A 27,975-nucleotide genomic window follows, 5' to 3' on the forward strand; every position below is an offset into this window, starting at 1 on the left:
TCACAACCATCAAACTGGATTTAATGTACTGAGACCATGTGGACCACAAACACACTTCATCTCTTCTGTTTTTACACAGACTAGTTCCCTCCACCAGTTAAACCAGTTCAAACATTTACACTGGGCTGAGTTTAAGGCACATACAAAGGTGATTTATTCACTTAAAGAAATAAGATTTTTGGTCTGAAACACACAAACCTGTTGACAATAAAGATTCCACATTCAAGATAGAAAAAACAGCATCATGATCACACACACACACACACACACACACACACACACTGATTGTTTAATTAAAAAATGGTGGATGTTCTGTTTGTTTTGCTCTGACTCAATCGATATCTGTCATCAGTGAGCTGTCAGCTGATCACATTCACATTACATAAAGTCTTTGGTACCAACAGCTCTGATAAGGACACTTAGAGATACAATCAGTCAATCAATCAGTCTATCAGTCAAATCAAAAATAAATTTACAACTGCAACAGTTAATCAATCAACTTAAAATGAATCTGCATCTATTTAGACAATCAATTAACCGATCAATGGTTCTGATTGAGTTTCAAACTAAAATGTTGATCAGTGAACTGAGAGTGTTTTCAGCTGATCAATCAATAATCAAAATAATCATCAACAGATTTTTTGGTTTGAAGCTGATCTGGTTTCAGCTTGTAAAGTTTATTAACTTTGGGACCGATCACAACCTGATAACTAACCACACACGCATGCACGCACACACATTATCAGACTGGGTGTTTAGATCTGGTTCTGAAGTGAACCTTGTTCCACAGACCTGTTTCTGATCCTTGATCAGTTTTCTGCAAAGCTCGCTGCTAATGCTAAAGCTAACACTGTTCACAGTGTCAGACTGACTTCAGGTAGCAGCAGCTGTCAGTTAGTTTGTGAAAGAAGCTTCAGACTTCATCACAGCTGACGATGACTCCATTTGTTTAAAGTGTTTTTACAGTGACTCAGTGATCCGGATCAGTGCAGTGACTCAGTTAAACCAGATCACCGCAGTAACTCAGTAAACCGGATCAGTGCAGTTTTTCCACAGGGTCAATTGAGCCCACTTTCACCATGCTGAGACAAAATAACTCATGTCAGTGCTGCTGTTTGTCCCTGGATCAGGTCTCTGTCTGACACTGGATCAGATGAGATTTGGTCAAAAGCTAGAAAAAGCTAGTAAGTGGACCACAAGTTAAGCTTATTTTGTGACCTTTCACACAAACATCTTCAGGATTGGTTCAGAGCCAGAACCAGATCAACAGAATCCAGACCACTAAACAAACCAGGATCAGGATCAGACCAGATCTAAAATCACCCTGCTTAATACCCATAATCCCCGACTGGTAAAAGTCTGGACCATGTGACCCAGCAGCCCTGATGAATGCTGCTCTGATTGTCTGATTTTCAAAATAAAAGGCTCGTTCAGGATGTGTCGCAGCAGCAGCATCTGACTGACTAAATGCAGGCAGCCAATTGGTTACAGTCAGCGTCCAATCGGAGACGAGTCATCGAGGAGCCGCGGAGGAAACAAAAACACAAACTTTCAGTCTGTGAGTTTGTGCAAAAACAGGAAGAATAACAGAAAACAGCAGAAACAGATGAGTCCAGCGCATCTGATCATCCAGACCAGAACTGAGAGATTCAAGTGTCAGAGGCAGCGTTTGGTTTTTACTGCATCAGTCTCCTCATCCAGTAACATGACCTCTCCGCTCCTCATCACGGCTTCCCCACGTCCACTGTAATTTGAGTGAACAGGTCAAACTTCTCTATTTTCACCACTTTGTAGGACAGAGAGTTGATTCCGTCTTTGTGCATTGTCTCTCTGGTGTGAGCAATCCGGTCGAATCTACAGGAAGAAGAAACAAAGGCATTTCAGTCTGTATATTTCCTGTCTGGATCCAGGTCTGTCCTGATCCTAAACCTCCTGAAACCAGCCTCATGTCCTTCATACAAACCATCCATCACTGTAGCCTCCGAGTCTTTACAGACTAAACTCTTGATGGAAAAATCTTGGACTTAAGAAGCTGCAAGTCTGATCATCATCACAGACTGACAGAGGACGGTTAGGTACCTCAGTCCAGGTGTGTGGACCTGATAAACCAGGGTTAACGTGGGTGTAGGACAGACACAGGTGCACAGAAAACAACACAGCACTGCCTTCAGCAGCAAACAAAACAAATCTGATCACAAACTGAGGATGAGTGTGATGAAGAGTCCTCAGTCCACTGAGATACACAGGTATGAATATGTCAATATGTGTGTGTGTGTGTGTGCGTGTAAATACACCTTTGCAGTAGGTGACTGGCTCCACTTGTAACAAACTGAGCTACTTCACTGTGACCATCATGGTAATGGGACTGAACAGTGTCTGTGTGTCTGTGGAGGTTTGTGTTGTTTATAGGGAAACATACAAATAAAGTTTTTTTTTTAAGTCTTCAGTCAGGATGAAGTCCCCATGATTCTAGTCCACCAGAGTCATAGTCCAGGCAGGTTTAGGGACCCACAGCCTAAATAACAGTTGTCATGTGTAAAGTCAGGAGACAAGTTGGTTTAGCCTGAAGTGAAGAAGAGTTTTACCTCTGAGGGTTCGGCTCATTCTGTTTGTCTCTGTCGTGTCGGATCATCCGACATTTTCCCACTTCGCTGCTTGGTCTGGAGATGGACATGCCTTTAGACGCCAACCTGAAACACATTAGGAAACATGAATATCATGACAACATCACAATAAGACTCATATTATGCCCACAAACTGGGGTGACGTCAAAGGTCAGAGGTCAGATCACTACAGGGGACAAACCCCAAAGAAACAGAACCTGAACTGAGTCTTGGAGCTCTGCACTGGTTTCCTTCCAGAGACAGATCCAGACCAAACAAACCCAGTGACCACAATCCAACCACAGAGAGAAGACAACACCACAGGTCCTGCAATAACTGTTCCAGGTGCTAACAGGTGCAGATAGGTGAACTTCTCTGAGAATGTGACAGATACAACACAAAAAGATGTCGAGCAGTATTGATTTGTCCTTCAGCTGTTCACCTGATGCTCATGTCAATAAAGCTTTCTGCACTGAAGTGAAACATACAGACAGATGAGAACATGTGTCTGAAGGCTTTGGGTCAGAGGTGACATGATCACACATGTTCTGTTCATCATGTGACAGATGGGGCAGGTCTCCTCTTTCCTCTCTTTCAGCTACATAGCTGATCTCAGACCAAGTTCACTGATGACATCATTACTAAGTCAGGTTGCTCTGGGAACTACACTTGTCCACTTATTCAAATATTGTGGGGCTTTCAACCACATCACACGGTTTTGTCAGCTGTGTCAGGGGTCAATGGTTATTTTCATTAAATATTAATTTACCTTTTTTCTAATTTAATCAAATAATCACTTGGTGAATAAAAAGTCAGCTTCAATGTCTAAGTCTGATCCTGAGACATTGTGACATGACAACCTTCATCCTGCTTTACCAGGAGCTGTCCGAGTTTCCAAGTATTCACCAGTCTGTCCTGAGCCAAGGTCTCCTTACTCATCAGAGACAACTGTGACTGTCCTCATAGCAGAGCAGCTGATCTGAGTTCAATCATCAGACTGAATGTCTTTGATTCTGAACAACACACTCTGTCCTCAAAGTGACACCACTGATGACAGACAAGACAAAGGTCAAATAGAGAGGTGTCTGTCTGACACCTTCCAGTCAGCACTGAGGGCTTACAGCAGGCAGCTCATCAATAATTCAGACTGTAAACAAACACCTGAGATCACCTGTCGATCAGCTGACAGACCTCCTCCCTATGAACCACAGACAGAGAGCTCATCGCGTGTTAGGTCAGGTATGAGACCAGATCCTCCTCAGTGTCCCTGCAGACCAGATCCTTCTCAGTGTCACTGCAGGCTGCTCAAACATATTTCCTGAGAACTAAACCAGATTTAAATCCTGTTTCAGGTCTCAACATGTGATGAATGACATGGTCTTCTAATGTCAGACAAACAGACAGAATAGTTCCTGTAGGGACAGCTCAGGACTGGCAGTCAACGGCGGCCAAGACTCATTGATGCACAAGGGGAGTGAAGGTTGGCCCATGTTTTTCCATCAAATAGAAGAGCTACTGTAGCTCAAAAAAGTAGTGTACAGAACACACAGTGCTTCATAGTTTGTTGTGTATGGTGCTGCGTAGCCACCAACCCGTCAGGGTGCCCATGTTGAACCGTGTCCACCGCCAAACATGCCTACAATGGGCATGTAAGCATCAGAACTGGACCACAGAGCAATTGAAGAAGGTGGCCTGGTTTGATGAATCACAATTTCTTTTACATCATGTCGATGGCCGGGTGTGTGTGCATCGCTTACGTCACCTATGGGAAGAGGGCAAGGCGAAGAAGGCAGTGTGATGCTTTGGGCATCACACTTTAAGGACTTAAAGGGTCTGCTACTGACGGCTTGGTGCCAGATACCACAGCATACCTTCAGAGATCTAGTGGAGTCCATGCCTCAACGGATCAGGGCTGTTTTGGCAGCAAAAGAGGGACCTACTCAATATTAGGCAGGTGGTCATAATGTTATGGCTGATCAGTGTATAGCCTAGGTATACATACACACACACCCTTTTTTTTCTCCTTTTCTTTCTTTCTGCAGTCATGTGACCTGTGTTTACCATGACCTGTCAGAGATCATGGTTCATCTGTCATAGTTTAATAGAGGTTAAATAAAATAAAACTAGGCTGATGAGAAAACAACTGAGAAAACAAAACCTGGTGAAAGTGAGTCAGATCAACAAAGGTCGACAACATGAACACAAATTCACTCCTCTCTGCTCGGCTTGTTCCTGTTGTCTGTGTGTGTCCTGCACCACACCTCCACCTCCACCACACCTCCACCATACCTCCACCCTGCACAGCGGCAGCAGTGGTCAATCCTCCATATCTGTGTCTTCACCAGAGGAGGCTGAAGTTTGAATTTCAGCAAGTTCAACAAGTTCACTTTTGAATGAAATCACCAGTTTAATGGTCAAACCCAGTGTGAAACCAGTGGGACTGACACATCCAAGGATTATTTATCACTTGCACAGACCGGCCTCCTGCAGCACAGTGTGACGTCTCCTGACAGACACACAAACATTTAATAACATCACTGCAGCAGCTGAGACAACATGTTTTATATTTAGTACCTTCAGGCCTTTAAAGACCAATGACTGTTAGAGCAGACATAAAGGGTTCATTGACACTGGTTTTGTGATTGGTTGGTTAAATGACTAAGATCTTAATGGTTCACAGACAAACACAACAAACTCCATCTTTGAATGTAAAGATCACAGTTTGTTCAGGTCAAGACTTGACTCACATGGTTCAACATTTACACATCAACATGTTACACTTCATACTTGCTGTTTTCATGTGCCACATACTGTGAATAGAACAACATGGACCCCCTCCACTAAAATCTGAGCATCATGAAGGTGATGAGTGAACAGACAGAAGCAACTCCTGTAAACTGGACAGGTAATGGTAATAGATAACAGACATTTGACTTTATCCCTATCCCAGCTCAGAGCTACTGCTGCAGTCTGATCTGCTGAGGTGATGAGGAGGAGGGAGAAAGACACTGAGCTGCTGGTTTGTCGAATGTATGAATTAGTTCCAGGTGTCAGTGGATGTCAGCTGATGTGTCAGAGGAGGTTTATACCTGTTGTAGATGTCGTCGTCCTCCCCTCCCCAGCCCCAGTAGTTGTTGGGGAAGCCGTTGATCTTCAGATACTGTTCTTTGCTCATCGAAGAAACTCCACCAAAATACTGATTATAGGGTAACCTACAGGACAGGAGGACACACTGTCAGACTCTTTACCACACCACAATACATTAACATACAGTGAGGAGCAGTAGAACCTGAGTGAAATGTTCTGTTGTTAGAGAAACTGTTCAGGTGATCTCTCAGTCATTTTATTTACCCTCATTATGAAGTTCCTGATTTTAACAGTGATCAACATCTTGTTTGTTGAATCTGTTCAAAAACAACATATTTTTACACTTGCTATACACTGTTTCTAGGCCGAGAGCAACGACTCACTAATCTGGTTATTAGTAGTGCAGTAGGTCAGAGTACAGTAGAGTACAGTACATCAGAGTTCAGTAAAGTAGATCAGAGTACAGCAGAGTACGGTAGATCCCCTCTGCCTTGATGGAAGCATATTAACTACTAGAGGAGCTGGCAGGTGGACTTAGTTTCCTTTGGACAGAGCTAGGCTGTCTGTTTCCCTCTGTTTCCAGGCTTTATGCTAAGCTAGGCTAGTTTTTCCCTCTGTTTCCAGTCTTTGTGCTAAGCTAAGCTAGCTGTTTCCCTCTGTTTCCAGACTTTATGCTAAGCTAGGCCAGATGTTTCCCTTTGTTTCAAGGCTTTATGCTGTGTGCCACTATCTTTGTGAGGACCACTTTGAGTTACAGAACTTTGTCATTTTGTTCTCACAACTTCAAAAAGTTGTTTGTGTGTTCATACTTGGTTTTAAGGTTCTCCTCACAAGTACAAGTGTGTGTGTGGGTGGGTGTGGGTTTGTATGTGAAAAGGAAACAGGAAGTGAGGAGTCAGGCAGATGGTGGTGTGTTAGAGCTGATCTCTTCCTCTGTGGTGTTTCTGTCAGCACTATCTGAACACAAACCCCCGGTCCCTCATGACAGGAAGTGAACTTGAAGTGGACCCACCAAAACTCATATGTCATGATCATCGTCACCATATGGGGGACTACAGACCCCATCCAGCTACAAACAACTCGTCCACACTGAGACATTTAATGAGCCTGTTGTACCTGCACAGTGGCTCATCTGTGACTGACCTGCACTGTCACATGTTAATGATCAGACATGTGTGTTTCTGTTTATGTCTGTAAATATCCTGTCTGTAAACTGTGTGAGAAACCACTCTCTGATCTCTGGACCTCTGAGACGTCATGTGGATCAGACACTGAGGCTACAGGAAGACGTCAGAGTGACTACAGGTCTGTAAGACTCTGGTCACTGCTGTCAACAGACAGGGAGAAGTCAACCATAACTCCCAGGGTGCATTTCACTGATAAACAGCCAATCACAGAGCAGGTGGAAGCTAAAGATCAAACTGTTGATGAAACTGGTTTTACAATCTGCACCCGAAACTCTTAATTTCTGGGTCAACTGTGGGTGAATTCAGTTACCATGGTGATCTGTTTGTTCTCAACTGTAACAACAAAGAGTCTTGAATTCCTTTTCTCCATGGTTATGGCAGCCAATTCTCATGGGTACTGTAGTATTTGTATTTGTACTGAGTATTTTAGTATTTACTGTGAGCGATGGTCCATCATCAGCAGAGTCACTGATGTTCAGGACAAACTGTTGCTGACATCATCATAAAGACAGCCTGACAGGTGTTGTAGGTGGTGTGTAAAGAGCTAATATACATGATCATGTGCACCTGCATTTTGTGGGAACAAATATCAATCATCCTAAAGTTCAAGATCTGAATTTACAGCCACATCAGCTGGATTTGCACCAAGATAAAGTTATTAACAATGTACTAAATAAAAATCAGTGATGGAAACTGAACTGATTGATTATCTCTCTACATGTTGGTCACATGTACAGCTGCATGTGATCCTGGTCAATAAAATGAGTGAACCTACCGAATAATCCTGAGGATAAACCAACAAGGTGCAGCCAATACTGTCAACACTATCACCACTATCAACACTATCATCTGTTTTAGTTTTTGTTTGTTTCATTTGTCTGAAGCTGTTTAAACTCTCAGTCTGCTCCTTTAAATCTTGTGTAGGTTTGTATGTTTGTTTGCAGCATGTCTACAAATACATTGTGTTTATCATTATTATTGTTTTTAATAACTTAGTCAGTCATATCAATGATGGTGATGAGGATCTGACAGAACCTCAGTAGAACATGGAGAAGAACCTGTGAGTGTTTCTGAAGAACATTTCTTTTGAGGTCAAAGGTCGAAACATGTTATACAGACCTACGGCTGAACCACTGTACACTCTGTTCAACCACAACAAGACCCACGCACGCACGCACATACGCACATACACACACACACACACACACACACACACACAGTCTAAGTGAATCAGCAGTTTCCTTTAACCTCATGCTTCCTAAGGGCTTTCACTTTTTCCATGACAGCAGTTCTGAATACTTGAACATTAAAACAGCTCCTTCATTTGTTCATGTGTTTACATCTGTGTTAATGTTCACGTTCCTGAGGAGTCATGAGGAGACAGGAGGAGTGATGTGTGTTCAGAAGGAGTCTTAATTATCAGGGGACCAATCAAACAGGGATCTGGGTGGTTAACACCTGAGGAGGGAGGGGACATTACACAGGTGAAATTGACATAACTGAGCAGGTGTGATCTCACCTGAAGCCGAACTTGTCCATGGACACAGACAGGTGTCGAGGCTGGCTGAAACACCTGTAGATGTTGCGGTCATCCATGGGGATCAGGTCCACATCACTGAAGACGAAGCAGTTGTAGTCATACTCCTTCAGAGCCTCGGTGTAGCCCACATTCAGCAGCTTGGCTCGGTTAAAGATCTCATTTCCATCCTGAGAGAAAACAGATCAGAGGTCAGAGACAGGAACCTGTCTCACTGTGACCACAGTTCACCTGAGGGCCAGGTGTGATGATGAGAATCTCCTTCAAACTGAGCCTGGTCACATCAGAGAGGATTTGTCAGTCATTTAAAGACGTGTGTGTGTGTGTGTGTGTGTGTGTGTGTGTGTGTGTGTGTGTGTGTGTGTGTGTGTGTGTGTGTGTGTGTGTGTGTGTGTGTGTGTGTGTGTGTGTGTGTGTGTGTGTGTGTGTTGAAATGAACTGGTCTCTGTCTCTGTCCCTGTCTCATTAAAACTCATTAGAAGTCCTTTTTCCTTTAACACTCACTTCACTGTAAAGCTTCATGTTTTATAATGACAAACTGACACAGACTCAGGTATTTGCCGTTAAAAGTGTGTTAGTCCATCTCTGAACTAGTCCTTCCTATCTGTGGTTCTCAGCTCATTGGTTCCTATCCAAGATGTAAACCTGTAAAACTCCCCACAGACAGTTTTGTTTTAATCAGACTAACAGCTTTCATCAGGATTTGACAGAGCAGTAGTTGTGTTCATTGTGAACATGTGTAGTGTCTTTTTGTTCACGGCTTTTATTCGGTTTACGAACACAAACATTTCTTTTATTATTTATCAGGTTTACAAAGGTTGATTTTCTCAGAATCTTTTTTACCCTAATTTGAGCCTGTACAGTCTGTATCATCCTCCCCCCCCGCAGGTCTCACCTTAACAGGTGTATAGTTGTTTTCAGACCTGAGGAACAAACAGGAAATCTCTTCCTGCTGTGTGACTGATAATAACTCCTCATCACACTACTGCACACTGCAGTAAACACACCTCAGGTTGCTAGGCAGTCAATACCCACAATGAGCTCTCAGGTGGGCACATAAACATGTTTCAATGTGAACTCACAGATACAGCTATTTAATATGAAGACATGAGCATGTGTTGAGAATCCATCTGTCTGGACCAATCAGCTCCCTCTGAGGGAGGAGCTACTGACAGCTAGGGGTGTGTCTTAGGAGTGAGCGAGAAGAGGTTAGTGCAGATGCTGCAGCATCAGGTCAATCACTGAGTCTGATCTATGGTGGTAAAAACAATGGGAAGGATGCAGTGAATGATTGGTTGAAGTTGTCCTGTGGTTCATCCAATCATTGGCCAAGTATTTTTTTGAATCAATGGTCCTTTAACAGCTTCATATGAACCCCGCCCAGATGTTCTGTGTCTGTGGTTCTTCATGTTCTCCTGCTCCGGTTCTTGTTTGAATCAGACAGTCAGTACAAGGATCTTCAGATTGGGTGTAGAGACAATACAAACACTCAAAAACACAGAAACTTCACAGCTCCTGCCACAGATGTCACACCTACACACACGTGGTGTTATGAATCAAGGTTTCATCTCAACACTGATGTAAACACAGTAAAGTTGGTGTGGCTGTTTGAGTGAATCATCAGTAAATCATTGCCTCAAACAACCACAGATATGAAAGAGACCTCACTGGATTTTAGCTCTTTTCACTGAAGACTTTAATGTCTGCACAAACAGGTGAAGAACGTCCAGATGAGTTCACACTGAAACATGTCAGAGTCTGATGATGTCATAAATACACGAACAACCCTTCACTTTGTTTGACCTCTGAGTAGAAACAAAGAGAAAACAGTAGAAACAGATAGAAAAAGAAAGAAACCTGTTTACCAGAGGGACCCTCAACACCAGCTGCTACTGGCTGAGGCCAAGCAGGGGGCAGGTCTCAGCATCTCCAGCGACCACAGCCATTGGTCAGAAATGCCTGACATGCAGAAGGAGGAGGTGGTGGGGAGGGTGGGGTGGTGGGGGGGGTGGGGGGGTGGGGGGTGTGAGAAGCAGGGTGAGGAGGAAACTAAAACAAAGGAGGAAGACGAAGAGGAGGACGATGGAAAGAGAGAGGAGAGAGAAGAACAACTGTGAGTCAGAGTCTCACTCACACACACGCACACACAGAGCTGTGAGAAAAAGAAGACAACGTTAACAGAGGAGTCAGACATGAATCTGCTCCTGGACTCAGACCTGAATGACCCTGTTCTTCAGACCTGGTTTGTCTAATTCAGACTAAGAGACCTGGTTTAATCAACGATAAAGTTATCCTAAATAACACAGCAGTCTCATTTTGAAATAAAGGCTAAATGAGCAGAGAGTTGAAACCACAATCAGTCTGATTGGCTCAATGTATTGTGTGATCACAGGTCAAAGAAGTAGGTGTGTTAGGAACCCTATCAGCATGTACTCAGCCACACCAGTTCAAACTGGTGAGTGTTGACACCAGTTTGAGCAGCTTCTCTCTGTGTCATCTCTGTTTTCAGCTCAGTGAGTTCATCATTTCATACGTTTTCATGTCACATAAGTGTTTTCTCAGTGTCTCAGATTAAACCTGGTTTTTAGGTATTTGTATATTTGATCATATATAAGTACAGGTTACTTCATCATAAAATTCAGTTGTGATTTCTCATCTGAAATCATTATAAACAGTCATTCAATAGTCCCCCTAAAACCTCTGGGTCCTGATCCAGCTGACTGTCAATCAGCTGCAGGGCTGGGTTTAAGGATCTGTTGGTATGACAACAGATGCAGATGAATTTGTGTCCTGTTCTGTAGACACACTTCTCTCACACACTCACACTACTTTGGCTCTGATAACCAGTTCATTGGGATCTGGTGCCAGGTAAGTAAAACAGATTCATTTAGTTCTGTAGCCAACGAACCCAGGACGCATGACTTATCATTTACCTTACTTATCATTTACCTATTTATTTACCAAAGCAGCGTACAAGTGCAGTTCCTCAGTGAAGCTTCAGTGCAGTAGGAGACTTTGATTTAAGCACTAAGTTCTACATCAATTTAACAAGTGAAGGAGATCAGGTAAAGTAAAGTGGTTAGGGCGCGTACCATGTTGAGCGCAAGACGTTCTTAGCAGGCAGTCAATGGTTTGACTCCCGACCAGTCCAACTCTTTCCTGCATGTCATTCCCCTCTCTCTACCCCCTTTCCTGTCAGTCTCCACTTGTCTATAATAAAGGCATAAAAAGCCCCCAAAAAAATAATTTAAAAAATAATAAAAAGAAAGTGCAAAAGAAGAAGAGAATAACAGCGTGCTCATAAAAAACACCTAAAGAAATAACATCAGTGATGATTTTGAGTATTTAGACAGTAGAAATAGGTAAGAGGAGGAGCAATGTGAGCTGATAAGTTAAGTTAATTAATCCTCAGAGGAGAAACTAGTTCAGTGACACACAACCAGAGAGACAGCCTATATAAACACAACCTGCCTTTGCACCGTCACAGATTCAAACAGACAGATCCTCACTGTTCTGTCCTGTGCTTGATTTAATAACCTTTATCTAACGTCACTTTCCTCCTTCATGTTGTGGATGATGGTCAACGTGGAAGAAAAGTTTAAATATAATTACAGAAATAATCAGCTGCAGGTGACTTCACATCCTCATAAACATCAGTTACCTGCAGGCTGTCACACACCTGAAGAGTTCCTGTAGCACAGGAAGCAGAAAATGTTTGCTTGAGAAATAATATAATATAATATAATATAATATAATATAATATAATATAATATAATATAATATAATATAATATAATATAATATAATATAATATAATATAATATAATATAATATAATATAATATAATATAATAATCACATTAATTGAATTTTCTGTAAATCGACTAATTGATCAATCAATTTATCATTGCGGCACTAAGTGCTGGTCATTTAACAGACTTTAAACAAGCTGACTGTGCTGTATTAATTGATTATGATGTCTATACTCTGCCATCAGCTATAAACTGATCCTTGAGCAGCCACACTCTTCCTTCATGTTACAGGTGTGACAGTCAAAACAAGAGCCAGGTAGGACAAGTGAACACCTGCTTGTCAGCAGCTCATTTACATTTAGTGAAAATATGTGGCTGTCTGTTGGTCTGACGGTGTCTCTCAGAGGCGCTGAAGTCTCTGTGCAGCTCCTCAGAGTCAACGCACTGACTGTTAAATACACCTGTAGCTGTCAGCAGCTGAGACACTGGTAAGAATGAACAACTACAGATCCCAGAAGTCTCATGACAAGTCTCCATCCAGATGTGCAGAGAGGAGCTCATTAAAATGTATCCCACAAGTACCAGTACAAGTACTGTGATCCTAGGAGTACAAGTTCCAGTACAACAACCACTGTGATCCTACAAGTACAAGTACCAGTACAACACTCCCTGTAGTGACAGGATAACAGTAAAAGTACTTTCTATAGTTGCATTCCCACAGTAAAAGTACATCCTGTAGTAACAGTATCACATGGAAAAGTACTTCCTGTCGTGACAGTACCACAGTAACAGTAGTTCCTGTAGTTACAGAGCACAGTAAAAGTACTTCCTGCAGTGACAGTATCATAATAAAAGTACTTTCTGTACTTGTATTAGCACAGTAAAAGTACTTTCTGTAGTGACAATGAGGTACAAGTACCTTTAAATTGCATATAAATTAAGGACTTGAGTAAATGAACTAATTTATTCTCCAGCACTGTCTGACAGTACTATAAATTTAACCTCAGAGATTCCTCCTGGTTTCCAATTAACTATAAAATCCTGATGAAGATACATGGTTATTCCTGTTGATGTGTCCTGGCTGAGAAGACGTGGACATCAGCTGTACAAAAATATTACAACACAACACAACACAACACAACACACACACACACACACACACTCTGTTTGAACAGATCATTCACTCCAACAAAGGACGTAATACTCTGGTTTCAAGACATTTCCAGGATGTCTCCAGGACCTTTTCAGTGACACACCCTGAGCTAATACTTTTCTGTCACTTTGGGAAAAAGTGCGTCAGTGTGACTTTACCCTCTGAAACACACCTGCTCTTACATGTAGACATGTTGTGAGGAGGCCCTGAGTCCAGTATCAGTGTATCACCATCTCTAATATCAGCTATACTGATACTATGACTAGAAAAACTTCTTTATGTGCTGCAGGTCATAGACACCTTTGGTCTGATGACATCACTGTGACATCCAACTGTACACTGATGACGCAGACTCCGTTGTCAAGATGCTGCCTCAACTACGCAGACATGGAGAGAACATGCAAACTCCACACAGAAAGGGGTTTGAACCCAGAACCTTCTTGCTGTGAGGCGACAGTACTAACCACTGCAACACAGTGCCACCCTTCCTGTAGTTACAGTATCACAGTAAAAGTACTTCCTATGGTGACAGTACCACAGTAAAAGTACTTCCTGTAGGTACAGTATCACAGTAAAAACACTTTCTGTAGTTGTATTACCACAGTAAAAGTACATCCTGCAGTGACAGTATCACAGTAAAAGTACTTCCTGTAGAGACAGTATTGCAGTAAAAGTAAAAACTATGTTTGAGATGTAGTGGATCAGAAGTATAAAGTAGTTCTAAATGACAGTGACAGTATAACAGTAAAAGTAAAAACTCTGTTTGAGATGTAGTGGATCAGAAGTATAAAGTAGTACTAAATGAAGATACTTCAATGAAGTGCAAGTACCTTTAGATTGTATATAAGTTTAGGATTTGAGTAAATGAACTAATTTACTCTCCAGCACTGTCTGACAGTACTGTACAGTGGAGGAGCTGAGGCAGTAATAGTAGTAGTATTATTAGAAGTCATGGTGCAGTCAGTACTGAGGTGACAGTAGATCCCAATAGGTTAGTCAGATCAGATTTAACATCAGAGATTCCTCCTGGTTTCCAGTTAACTATAAAATCCTGATGAAGATACATGGTTATTCCTGTTGTTGTGTCCCTGCTCTGGCTGAGAAGACGTTGACGTCAGCTGTACACAAATATTACAACACACACACATTTTACAACACACACACAGGAACACTGAACAGATCATTCACTCCAACAAAGGATGTAATACTCTGGATGTCTCCAGGACCTTTTCAGTGACACACCCTGAGCTAATACCTTTCTGTCACTTTGGGAAAAAGTGCGTCAGTGTGACTTTACCCTCTGAAACACACCTGCTCTTATCCTGAGTTCAGGCCATGTGTGATGGACGGAGAATCAAAGTCTTTCTAGTTAAAGACCTGTGAATGTCTTCAGGTTAAAGGACCAGAGCTTACAGCTGCAACAATGAATCAATTAGTCAATCAACAGAAAATGTATTTGCAACTACTTCGATCGATCGATTTGAAATACTTAACAATTTTCATTTTTAAGGCAATTTTAAAGTAAAAATACCAAACTTTGTGTCCAGTTGTGATGTTTTTCCATCACTGAACTGAACATGTTTGTGTTTGGACTATTGGTCAGACAAAGTCCCTTTACATACATTAACAACAGACATGTTCCACTATTTGCTGGCTATGAACACAACAAAAACCCTGAATTATTTAACAGGTAGTTTTTCAGTATTAATTATGACCTGTTGATTTGAATGTCAGTTGCAAATAAGAAACTTGTATCTACACTAATTTACATATGACATGAACACACCATGAAGAACACAGCCATCTGTACATAAGTCATCTATGATCACAGGATGCGTTCATGTTCATGTACGTGCAGAACGTACTGCTGTAATCACCAGGTGAGAGCACATGTTGTGAGGAGGCCCTGAGTCCAGTATCAGTGTATCACCATCTCTAATATCAGCTATACTGATACTATGACTAGAAAAACTTCTTTATGTGCTGCAGGTCATAGACACCTTTGGTCTGATGACATCACTGTGACATCCAACTGTACACTGATGACGCAGACTCCGTTGTCAAGATGCTGCCTCAACTACGCAGACATGGAGAGAACATGCAAACTCCACACAGAAAGGGGTTTGAACCCAGAACCTTCTTGCTGTGAGGCGACAGTACTAACCACTGCAACACAGTGCCACCCTTCCTGTAGTTACAGTATCACAGTAAAAGTACTTCCTATGGTGACAGTACCACAGTAAAAGTACTTCCTGTAGGTACAGTATCACAGTAAAAACACTTTCTGTAGTTGTATTACCACAGTAAAAGTACATCCTGCAGTGACAGTATCACAGTAAAAGTACTTCCTGTAGAGACAGTATTGCAGTAAAAGTAAAAACTATGTTTGAGATGTAGTGGATCAGAAGTATAAAGTAGTTCTAAATGACAGTGACAGTATAATAGTAAAAGTAAAAACTCTGTTTGAGATGTAGTGGATCAGAAGTATAAAGTAGTACTAAATGAAGATACTTCAATGAAGTGCAAGTACCTTTAGATTGTATATAAGTTTAGGATTTGAGTAAATGAACTAATTTACTCTCCAGCACTGTCTGACAGTACTGTACAGTGGAGGAGCTGAGGCAGTAATAGTAGTAGTATTATTAGAAGTCATGGTGCAGTCAGTACTGAGATGACAATAGATCCCGATAGGTTAGTCAGATCAGATTTAACCTCAGAGATTCCTCCTGGTTTCCAGTTAATTATAAAATCCTGATGAAGATACATGGTTATTCCTGTTGTTGTGTCCCTGCTCTGGCTGAGAAGACGTTGACGTCAGCTGTACAAAAATATTACAACACACACACATTTTACAACACACACACAGGAACACGGAACAGATCATTCACTCCAACAAAGGACGTAATACTCTGGATGTCTCCAGGACCTTTTCAGTGACACACCCTGAGCTAATACCTTTCTGTCACTTTGGGAAAAAGTGCGTCAGTGTGACTTTACCCTCTGAAACACACCTGCTCTTATCCTGAGTTTAGGCCATGTGTGATGGACAGACGATCAAAGTCTTTCTAGTTTAAGACCTGTGAATGTCCTCAGGATAAAGAACCAGAGCTTACAGCTGCAACAATGAATCAATTAGGCAATCGACAGAAAATGTATTTGCAACTACTTCAATCGATCGATTTGAAATACTTAACAATTTTCATTTTTAAGGCAATTTTAAAGTAAAAATACCAAACTTTGTGTCCAGTGTGTGATGTTTTTCCATCACTGAACTGAACTGAACACTATTTTGATCAATTTATTTATTTATTTGTTTATTGATCAATCGATTTGAACTACTTAAGACAACACAAACCCTCTATTATTCAACAGGTAGTTTTTCAGTGTTATTTATTACCTGATTGATTTGAATGTCAGTTACACATTAGAAACTTGTATCTACACTAACTTACATATGACATGAACACACCATGAAGAACACAGCCATCTGTACATGAGTCATCTATGATCACAGGCTGCAATTTTCATGTTCATGTACGTGCAGAACATACAGCTGTACTTCCTGTGGATACATCCACTGTACGAAGAATCACCAGGTGAGAGCACATGTTGTGAAGAGACCTCAGTCCAGCATCAGTGTATCACCATCTCTAATATCAGATATACTGATACTGTAACTAGAAAAACTTCTTTATGTGCTGCAGGTCACAGACACCTGGGGTCTGATGACACTGTGACATCACACTGTACCTGGTTGATGACGTAGACTCCGTAGTCGAGCTGCTGCCTCTGCAGGATGGGGTGCAGGTAGTGCAGCCAGTACTTCAGGTGCTCTTCACGTTTGCGGAAGGGGATGATGATGGCAACTTTCTGCAGCGCCTCACAGTCTCTGGGTCTGAAGCGTCCACCAGGCTGCAGGTTGGGGTTGGTCTTCTTTATCTCCTCCAGATTCACCGGAATGTTAAACTCCACCCGCAGTGGACCCACTGGGGACAGAAAACATCAGGGTCTGTGTGAGTCCACAGCTACAGACCTGAACTACAGGAGAACAGGTAACTGTTTTCATCTTAACAGAGATCACCTCACTTGAACACAAGGCTGTTCTCAGTTACACAGGTTAAAGAAAATAGAGCAGCAGCCATGTTAACCAGCACTAATGGTCACAGATAAAGTCAGAGATGGGCAAACATCTGTACTTCACTAACTTATCAGACCGTTTACACCAAGAACACCTGTCTATCAACACAAACACTGAACAGAGGTGAAACCTTAGGTGTTAAGGTGAAGGGTTAAAGTTTATTCACCGTTTTATTCTGAGGCTGAAACTGAGGGGAAACAACAGACGTTTCCAAGATCCAGCAGCGTTTCAGTGTGTAATCACACAAATATGTTTCTGCAGACAGAGGCTGGTTTCTGTCCAGACTGCTCATTAACACAGACAGAGAGGCTGCCGAGCGAAGACTTGTCTCAGGTCAATAACCTTCATCTGGACTCTGTGTCTTAATACTCAAATTCCTCTCACAGTCAACACCACAATGTGTCTGCTTTGGTTTTTAGGAAAGACCTCTGGACTACAACAAAACTACATCTGGACTATAAACCAGAACTGAACCAATCACATACCATCAAATACAGACATGAATATAAGGTTTTTGAACATCTGGTGCATTCAGAATTGTCATCACTGCCCTCAGCTCAGTCCGTCCATTCACCACAAACTGTCAGCAGTCAGTCAGACAGAAAAGAGGAACTCGGCTGAGAACCAGGTTTCATAGTATTTCATCAAATCTGTATCAAGTATCAAATCCACCTGGGTTCAGTTCATAACTTCATATTATAGCTGGTTATCTTGATGCAGGACAGTTCTGCATTTCCTCTATGTGGCAGCCACAAAATTATTGCCACCGCTGTTTTAGGATTAGGGCAGTTGCACATTATAGGTTTCCTGCCGAACTGTCCTCCCCCACTGGCCTGCACTCCCATTGCAGTTTAACAGTAAACAGCTTATTTCAAGTTTATTTCAATGTAATATGTTTTGATATTCAGTCTGACCACTGAGGTAGGTAATATGTTTGTAATATGTAGGGCTGAGACAATTCCTCAAGAAACTCGATTAAAAAAAGTCATCAAGGCAAATTCTTTGCATCAAAACTTTGTTTAATCCATATGAGGCTCAGTCATCACCTTTAGAAATGAAACAGTTATTAGTTTCAGGAGAGTTGGAGGGTGTGGACTGGCCTGCCCCCGTGACTAAAAAAGAATTCCAGAGGAAACACTGCAGTTAATACAGTTTCACATGTTAACATGTCAGGGTTCCCTGTTCTCGTTCTAGTTCCAAGTGGATCCTAGTGGTTTGTTTGTGGTGTGAAAGTAAATGAAGAACAGGATTTATGGTTCACAGATCTGTGACCTATGACAGAGCTGAGTGAATCAATACATTGTCCACAGCTCTACGATGAAATAAGACTTTACCCTTTGAACAGTAAATAAATAGAAAATCAATATGTGGTGTCAAACAGTGTGTGGGACACACTGACTTCACAGTGATTTACCTGTCTCTGTTCTTATTCAACATGATTGAAAATCAATCATATCAATGAAGATGATCATCACTGACCTGCTGTCAGTCACCTACTCTGATGGTGCAAGATGACATCCCCAGAACTACCTGTCAGTCATGCGACTTCATGTTTATGCCTCTTGTTTGTTTGTATGAAGTCGTGTGTGACCATGAACGAGAACAGCCTCGTTCATGGACTCTCCTGGTCCAGATTTTCCCAGCAGCCCAGAAACTGATTAAAACTGTTCACAAATCAATGTTTTTATTTTCTGGGTGTCAGGAGCTGTTGTCTTTCCCAGCACGCAATGGATGACTGGAATGTGGTCTTTCAGAGGTAACAGACAAAATGAGGAACTTGAGTTACTGCCTGCAAGCTGTAGTCACCCTGCTTCTGACAAGAAACCAGTTTTCTGTCATTTCAATTAGAGCCAACAGGTAACATCCCCGTATGTCTCTAGAGAAACCTGAAAAACCTGAAACCTGTTTTCTGTCATAAAACTGGGTCTCTACACATGTTTTTCTTTTATGTGTGCTATGTGTCTGACCAAGAGATCATGTAACAACAGTGAATTTAGAGGGATTAGAGGACACCTTTTAATAGGAGTAAAGCAATTAGATCCAAAGTCTCACTGTGACTCATACTGATGCTAAAATAAAGAAAATCTCTCACTACAGAGCATATTAACCTGAGTTATACAGTAACCAGGTTATGAAGTGCATGTAGGTGATAGAACCAGCAGCCTGATTAACAACCATGTGGCTAGTGCTAATAAAAGAAAAGAAAGGCTGCACACAGGACCAATACATAAACACACACAATCAGTCTGTCAATTAACTGACACCACAAACACAGCTCCACTACAATTCTTTGTTTAGTGGTAAATAAACAAAACCACACTGGTTAAGTGAGTCCGTCTCAGCGTCACAGTGTCAACTTCACAGATTTGATCTCATGTTTCTAGTCCTCTCCCACTTATGTACATACAGTATATATGACATCAGTCTGAATAATATATGGGTCATTGACATGACGTGCATATTTTTGTGTCCGAGTGTATTACTTTCCTTTAAAATATTTTTAATTAATTCATGACATGCATAATTTTATTCTATAAAACTGCTGTAGTTTGACCATGTTTTCAGTACATTATAATAATGTATATATTTTATATTTTGGCATCTCAAACTACCAAAATGTCAGGTGGAGCAACCATCCAAGTTAATCAACAGCCTGAGAAAAGTATCAAATATGATATTTTAATAATAATAAATACTGTTGCATGATTTCATGTTTGAGACCTTTCAAATAAACTAAATTCACAAATATTAATAGTTTTAAAGGTGTTAAGAAAATTCAAAAACTTTTGTCCGGGAATTTGTGTATTGTCAAATGTCAGGGTGGTGCAACTGTATACATGCATCTTTTATTCTGAAGCGAATAGTTACAACATCAAATAGTATATTCCAGCAGCCAGAGGACCCCAAGTGATCTTTACTGATGAGTGAAAAGGTTTGTAGAGCTCTCTCAAATATTGATAAAAATAGCTACTTTCAACTCATAGTTGGGCTGGTACACTTTTCATGTCAGGTGGTACAACCAAGGTAAAACTAGGAAAATGTTATTTTATTATAAAACTCTTCATTTTATTAAAAAACTATATGTATGAACTTGCTAGCAAAGGCTAAAGGTTAAACAGGTGGTTAAGTAGAAGCCTGTTTAATTTGAAATTAGCTGCAAAAGTCAGGTGACACAACTGAATCGTCAGGTGGTGCGACCAGGTAAAATATTTATTTAAACCAATAAATGATAGGTTAAAGTGAAAATAACAATGTGTTAGCCACTATAGACACACTCAGGTATACTTGCCAAACATTTCACTTAGAATAAATAGAAGGAAAGTATATAAATTTGGTTGCACCATCTGACATTTTTCAGGTGGTGAAGTTAAAAATACAGTCAAAAAATGAATTTGAAACTTTGAAATGTTGTAACACAAATAAGGCTTGTTGAAACACATTATTCTAATTTCAAAAATATGCATAATATCTGTTTTAAAAAGACTTTTTTAAAAAAGCTTTATTTGTCAATGACCCATATATGAAATACATCTGAATCTGTATATGATGCAGTTCTCATAGACATAAAGTCAGACTCATGTTATTGTTAAGAAAATAATGACATCTGAGTGTGAGGAGAGTGTTTTACTTCAGAGATTAAACTGGACTGAGAGATCAGACCTGATGAGTTCAGTTTGGTGGTTTAAGGAGCAGACTGAGCTCCATAAGACAAGGGGTCAGGGGTGGTGGTGGTGGGGGGGGTCCCAGCTGAGTAAACATGGAGCCCACCAGTCTGATAATAAACATCGCTGATCATCAAAGTTAAACAAACTGATTAAACTGAGATGAACTGGTGGAGCTGAGAGACAACACCACAGCTTCACCTTATCCTGTTCCTTCCAGAAACCACATCAGACCTGCAGGGTCCAGACCTGTTCGCTAAGTAAATATTGCAGACAAAAGCTAATCCTGTTCAGACATGACCAATGATCAGATTCAGGACTGTGTGGGAGGGGTTAAAATGGCCCAGTGATACTTTAACAGAAAGTCACTGCTGTATCCGATGGGAACAATAAACTGCATCCCTGTAGACCCAGCAGCATATCATTAGCATGATACAAGGACAGATACTAGATATACATTTGTGACTCAAACAACTTTTGGATTTAATCATCAGTTTACTGAAAGAAAATTAATCAGCAAGTATCATCAATTAATGATTAATCAGTCAGTTAACTGATTAATTGTTTGGTCAATAAAATGTCAAAGAACTGTGATACATGTTTGTCACAATTCATTAAAATCTGTGGTGATGTTATAAAATTGTTTGGGAACAGCATAATTTGTGCTTTATTAATTACATGAACAACAAACTAATTATCAAAACAGTTGCAAATTATTTCTCAGTTGAAAACTAATGGGTATCTGACTAATCATTGAAACTCTACAATTTTTTAAACCACCATTCATTACCTGGGGTCTCAGGTCATCTGTTCTTGTTTTCTATCTTAGGAAACTGAATCTCTGGGACAAAATTTCTGATTCTGAGAAACTGAGATGAAGAATTTCTGTAGTTTTCTGACATTTAATACATCAAATTATTTATAGAGAAAATAACTCATCGATTAACTGATCTTTCTCAAGTCTGTAAATCAAAGAAGGATGTGTTCTGAGAGCACGAGAGAACGATCAATTCTAAAGTCAAATGTTTTTTTAACAAACTCCTGCCTTGTAAGCAGAATTGGACAGCCCGACCTCCACAATCAGTTAAGACACAATCTGCCTCAGTCACCAACACACATATTTGGTTTTCTACAAACTGTTTCCCTAGAGATTCGTAACACTGTCAGCTGTTGCTGTTGGTTGGTTTCTACTCTCATAGAAACAACTGGCTGTATATCCACAACAGTCAATCAGAGGGTCGAATTACCACTTTCAGTCTGCAGATTTAACCCCTCCCTCACTCTAAACTCTCTGAGTCAGAGCTGCTGAGAGTGAAGAGGAGGAGAAAGAGGAGGATCTTCTACCGAAGCTGTGATTGGCTCAGAAATGTTACATCTGGAAACAAATAACTTAGTATGATGTGGAGCTACTGAGGAGATAACAGACTTCTCTGAGTCTAAAGAGACATTAGGAGATGAGACAGTCCAAACTCCCAAAACCCTCAACATTTGTAGTGGACCCTGGTTTGATGTATGTTCTACACATGTAGTTATATAGTATGTGTTTCTGTTTAAGGTCTGTGTTAGGACTCAGAGTTAGGTCAGCGTATTCCGTCTGTATTCCGTCAGTGTTTGTTTGACACGGTCTCTTTCAGACAGAGGGTTTTTACGGATAAGGAGAGCTCTATGTTATATAATTCTTATAAAAGTTTTCCTTGCTGCCCCATAGCACTGTGCAACCTCAGTTTTTCCTGCCTAGGCCTTTTCCCCACATAACATTCGCCACAGCAGCAGCCCCTCATCAGCAGTGGGGCCCAGGCACCATTAGAAAATCTACTGTATTTATGCCACAAACTTCCAGTCCGACCAGTTAAAAACCAGCAGCTGAAACAAACTAAGACTTTTAACAACAACAACCTGCTGATCATCACCAGTCCTACATCGGCCTTCAGCCAACAGCCTGAGTCTACTGTGTTGATTAAGTGAATTTATTCTACTTTTAACCAGAGTTCAAACACTGAGGAGGCGTTAACAGTCAATACAAACCATTTTCACTGTAACTGGAAGAGTTGGGATTGATACAGGAGAGTTGCACACCTCATCATTAATCACCACAGGGTTAAAGTCTGACTGCAGCAACTATTATCAATCAGTCAGTCAATCAGTCAATTCATTAATCCATCCATCCATCCATCCATCCATCCATCCATCCATAAACAGCAAACAACAGATAGACCCTCTAACACTGCAGGGACCTGGTCTGTGTAAATCAGCTGTCTCAGGAACTGGTCTTTCCCTTCCTTCCTGTCAGCTGCTGGTTTCACTTCCATTAATATGTATGTCCTTTAACTGCTGGTTGCGTAACAAAACTTGTTTGACACCTGGCAGACTAATTGAACCAACAATGGATCTCCAAGCAGGGGCCACAGGTGGAACAGGTGCATTTTACATAACATTTTACATTATTTCTGCCACATTTTTCACCCCATAGAGGAATCATGACACAGATTTAACATGTCACCTGATAACATCAGCTGTTACTACCACTGATTCCTTGATCCAGTCAATCTGATTTCTGATTTGATTCAGCCAGTGATGTTTAATCTGTAAACTGTACTTGTATAAACACAACACTGTTTACATAAGTGTTTTTTTAATGATCATAACCAGCATGTGTCTTTAGTGCAGAGGGCTGTGGAGCAGAGACGTACACTCTGGGTCAACAAGTCTCATATTAACCACTTATATTTGCAGTGTATTAAAACAACAGCTTCAGACTGTCAATCAAACCACTGAAACTTCTCTCTGCTGTGGTTGTTTCTGTGTTTTCAACCACAGTGTTGGAGACACACACACACACACACACACACACAAACACACAAGTAAATATATACAGAAGATGAACCAAAGACTCAACTTGAGTCCTCTGCTGCGGAGGTCCAGTTGTCACAGATAAGGGTGACTCCGCCTCCTGAGGTGAGGTGGTGACACTGAGTCTCACATGTGCAGACAGTGTTGGCACTGACACTGAGATGTCTGCCTGTCAGTGAACATAGTGTGGTTCTAGTGCATTAATGAGGCTTCATTTTCTACAAAACTAGAGCTGAAACTACAGAATCACAGAGAATTACACGGCAAAAAAAACTCATTGGTTATAGTCTTTGATTTATTTTTCTCTCTTTCCTATCATATTACCGTACACTGAATTTCCATTTTCTGACATTTTATAGAACTAAAAATTAATTGATAAAATAATCAGAAAGTAATCACTGGTTGATGTCTGAAACAACTTAAATTCTTCCTCAGTGTGACATTGAGTCCTGCCAAGACCAGATAGTGTCACCAGGATCGTATTTATGTGAGAAGCGTTTACAACGGCCTTATAATGGTGATAGACAGGTTATTAATGTTGACCTTATGATGGTTATGGATAGGTTATTAATGTTGACCTTATGATGGTCATAGACAGGTTATTAATGTTGACCTTATGATTGTTATAGACAGATTATTAATGTTGACCTTATAACTGTTAAAGACAGATTATTAATGTTATAGACAGGTTATCAATGGTTATAGACAGGTTATTAATATTGACCATATAATTGTTATGGACAGGTTATTCATGGTTAAAGACAGGTTATTAATGTTGACCTGATAATGGTTATAGACAGGTTATTAATGTTGACCTTATAGACAGGTTATCAATGGTTACAGACAGGTTATTAATGTTGACCTTATAATGGTTATAGACAGGTTATTAATGGTTATAGACAAGTTATTAATGTTGACCTAATAATGGTTCTAGGCAGGTTATTAATGTTGACCTTATAATGGTTATAGACAGTTTATTAATGGTTATAGAAAGGTTATTAATGTTGACCTAATAATGGTTATAGGCAGGTAATTAATGTTGACCTAATAATGGTTATAGACAGGTTATTCATGTTAAACTTATAATTGTTAATGACAGGTTATTAATGGTTATAGACAAGTTATTAATGTTGGCCCTGTCCCCTCCATGTGGTAATTCACTGACAAGTTTTGACACTTGAGGTACTGCACTAACACATGTGGAAGAGTGAAATGCTCCATCTAAGACTTCCACTGTTTTTATTGAACATGAACAGAAAGAGATGCTATAAACTGAATGAGCAGGTCTTTCTATAGTAAGTGTCCAGTTTAGTCTAAGTTTCATCATGTAGTATAATCATTTAAACTGTGTCAGATGGTTTCAGCTCTTCTCTCCTACTCTGAGATCACATATACAAGATTTTAATACGTTTCCACTCTATCTAAATGTCACTGTTTAAACTCCAGGTCTAATGACACACAGACAATGAGTCTGAAGAGGCTTCCTGTGAAGCCAAGGTTACACACAATAAGGAGATGAATCACTTAGAGCCATTTTGTGTTACATATAAACTTATTGATACATCAACGGAAAATCAATCATCTCGTATTTGGATGATCGATTTTATCATTTGTCATTGGGACTGTTCAAAGTTTTATGACATTATATAGACAAAACGAAAATCGTGATCGTTTGGTTGCAGCCCCACAAAATGTATTGTATCGATGCAAAACTAAACTACACCAAACCTCACATGATAACACTTTCTGTCAGGTCTCAGGTCTCTGGGGATGTTTGATTTTAACATCAGTGAAACAGAAGAACCGGCCGCAAGTTGGATTTCCCCTGAAACGAAACCGTCTTTCTAACCCTAACAGCTCCTGACATTTCGGCAGTGGAACGACTTCAATCACAAGCAGAAAATGAGACCAGCCTTACCCAGCAGAGGTGATGTTTCAGGACATTTCTGGAGGTTGAGGTTCGTCACCGGGCCCTTCGGCGGATGCTCCGGTGGCTGCGGTTCGTCTCTCTGCACCCCCGCGGATTTATCTTCCTTGGTCTCGGCCTGCTTTGGCTCGGCTCTGGATGTGAACCCAGCGTTTCTAAGCTGGTTCCGCTGAGTGGCATTGTTGTTGGACTGCTGGTTCTGGGCGAAAGCGAACCGGATGTCCAGAGAGCGGACGTAAAAGACGACAGTGACAGAGATGTGGAGGAAACACAGCAGAACCACCAGTTTACAAGTCCGGTGGAGGAGGTTAAAGTTGACGGTGGAGTCTCCGGGCATCCTGACCGACTGGTTCTCCTCCTGAAAAACGTATTTTAAACCCAACAGATGCTTCGGTCGGCCGCTGTGAGGAGAGCTTTAAGACCAGGAATGAACTTTTACTGTGTCCCAGGTTTCTTCCTCCTCGTTAACCAACCGTTAGCTGCTTCTTTCGGGCTCCATTTTCGTTTAAGTTTGCGTTAAAGTTTAGAAGTTTTAACCACCGAGGTACGGTCAAATTTAATCAAAACGCTCCCAGAAAAGAAGCCGAGAAACAAAGCAAAGAGTCGTTAAAATTTCAACCCCGTCACCGTCGGATAACAGTGAGAAAAGTTACCTTCCCCGTCCGCTCAGTGGCACAGTGAACTGATGACGCTAACGGCTACGCAGGGTTAGCCGCTCTGGAACTCCGAGTTTCCGTTAACTGGTTCCGTTAATAACGGCTGTAAAAGATGAAACGTTCAGCCCGCGGCTCCCGACGAGCAACGTCAACGACTACGTTTCAACGACCGGTTGAACCACAAGTTGAAACAGCTGGTTTCAAACAGCGGCGATGAAAAGTGAAACTCGGCAAACTTCGGCTCAGACACAACGGAGAACGCCGAACTGTCAGCGTGACGAAATTATCCAGAACGTTTCCGGTTGGGGATTTTACTATAAAGTCTATCAGACTTTTTCACTGTCAATGATTTAACAACAACAACAACAACAACAACAACAATAATAATAATAATAATAATAATAATAAATACACGCAGCAGGAATTGTCCTTGTTCAGGTGTTGTGTGTTGGCAGGAGTCCGATTTAAGGTTAAGATTAAGATTAAGATTTATTAGTCCCACAGTGGGGACTCACTGCTCAGTCTCCTGCAAAAGATGGGGGGGTCAGTTCTCTGGGTCAGTGCTCTGTACTCCCCCATCAGCAATGGGATTTCATTAAAGTGTATCCTATTTAAAGTTTATCTTAAATTATTTATCCTTCTTTAAAAGGCAGAATATTGATATTATATCCATGTGTCTTACAGAGAGAAGAAAGAGACAGAAGATAATGTATGAAAATAAGCAGAGTTACGTGATTAACTCACAAAATGAAAATCAGTGTATGATACTATTTTTGGTCGATCTGTTGTTTAACTTTTTATAATTGACCACAGTGGAAATCCTTATTATTTTTGGTGCCACACTCCAGACTGCTGTTAAAAGTAGTGGTAAATAAAATACTTGTTCTTAAATTATCCTATTTACATACACTAACACTTGATTTTTCATCTACACAAAATGATTATAATGTGATTACATCAAAGCTTTTTTTCCTTGGAAAACTTGTCAAACTGCTATGTTGTATGTATGTAAACATTTTTTATTTCCTAATTGTTTGCCTTTGTTGATACTATATGTTATATTTCAAGTATTCATAACTTTCAGAAAAATCAATATTTATATGATAAAATGGTCAGAAACAAAAAATAACACTAGTCTTTGTACCTCATCTATTCCAGCCCCATAACAAATATTAGGCTTTTATTTTGGAGGCAAACGCACCACACGTCCGGGGTGTTTCCGTACACTTGTGGAGTCGATTCAGTAGGAGGCGTGGTCGCCGTAGGTGTCAATCTGTGACATCGCATTTCCGCCCACCACCAAGTTCATCATTAGCCTATTGATCTGAATCACTGATCAGTGTCTCTGAAATACAAATCAATCTCTCTGAATCATTAATCCTCTGAATCATTGCTTTCTGTTTGATCAATCGTGATTCAGATCAC

General features: G+C 40.7%; 1 protein-coding gene across 1 annotated transcript; it reads right to left on the reverse strand.

The window, feature by feature from the left end:
- Positions 1 to 26,823, reverse strand: b4galt1l (DP-Gal:betaGlcNAc beta 1,4- galactosyltransferase, polypeptide 1, like). The gene is made up of 6 exons (XM_071457144.1): positions 25,886 to 26,823; positions 17,068 to 17,303; positions 8,397 to 8,584; positions 5,693 to 5,815; positions 2,586 to 2,690; positions 1 to 1,854 (listed from the first exon to the last, which is right to left on the reverse strand). The coding sequence occupies exons 1-6, from the start codon at positions 26,229 to 26,231 to the stop codon at positions 1,725 to 1,727; spliced, it is 1,128 nt and encodes a 375-aa protein (XP_071313245.1). The 5' UTR covers positions 26,232 to 26,823; the 3' UTR covers positions 1 to 1,724.
- Between the last annotated feature and the right edge of the window lie 1,152 nt (positions 26,824 to 27,975).

Source organism: Trachinotus anak, unplaced genomic scaffold, assembly GCF_046630095.1.
Source record: "Trachinotus anak isolate AG129_WGS33_773 ecotype Australia unplaced genomic scaffold, CSIRO_AGI_Tana_v1 ptg000021l, whole genome shotgun sequence".
Lineage (NCBI taxonomy): Eukaryota > Metazoa > Chordata > Actinopteri > Carangiformes > Carangidae > Trachinotus > Trachinotus anak.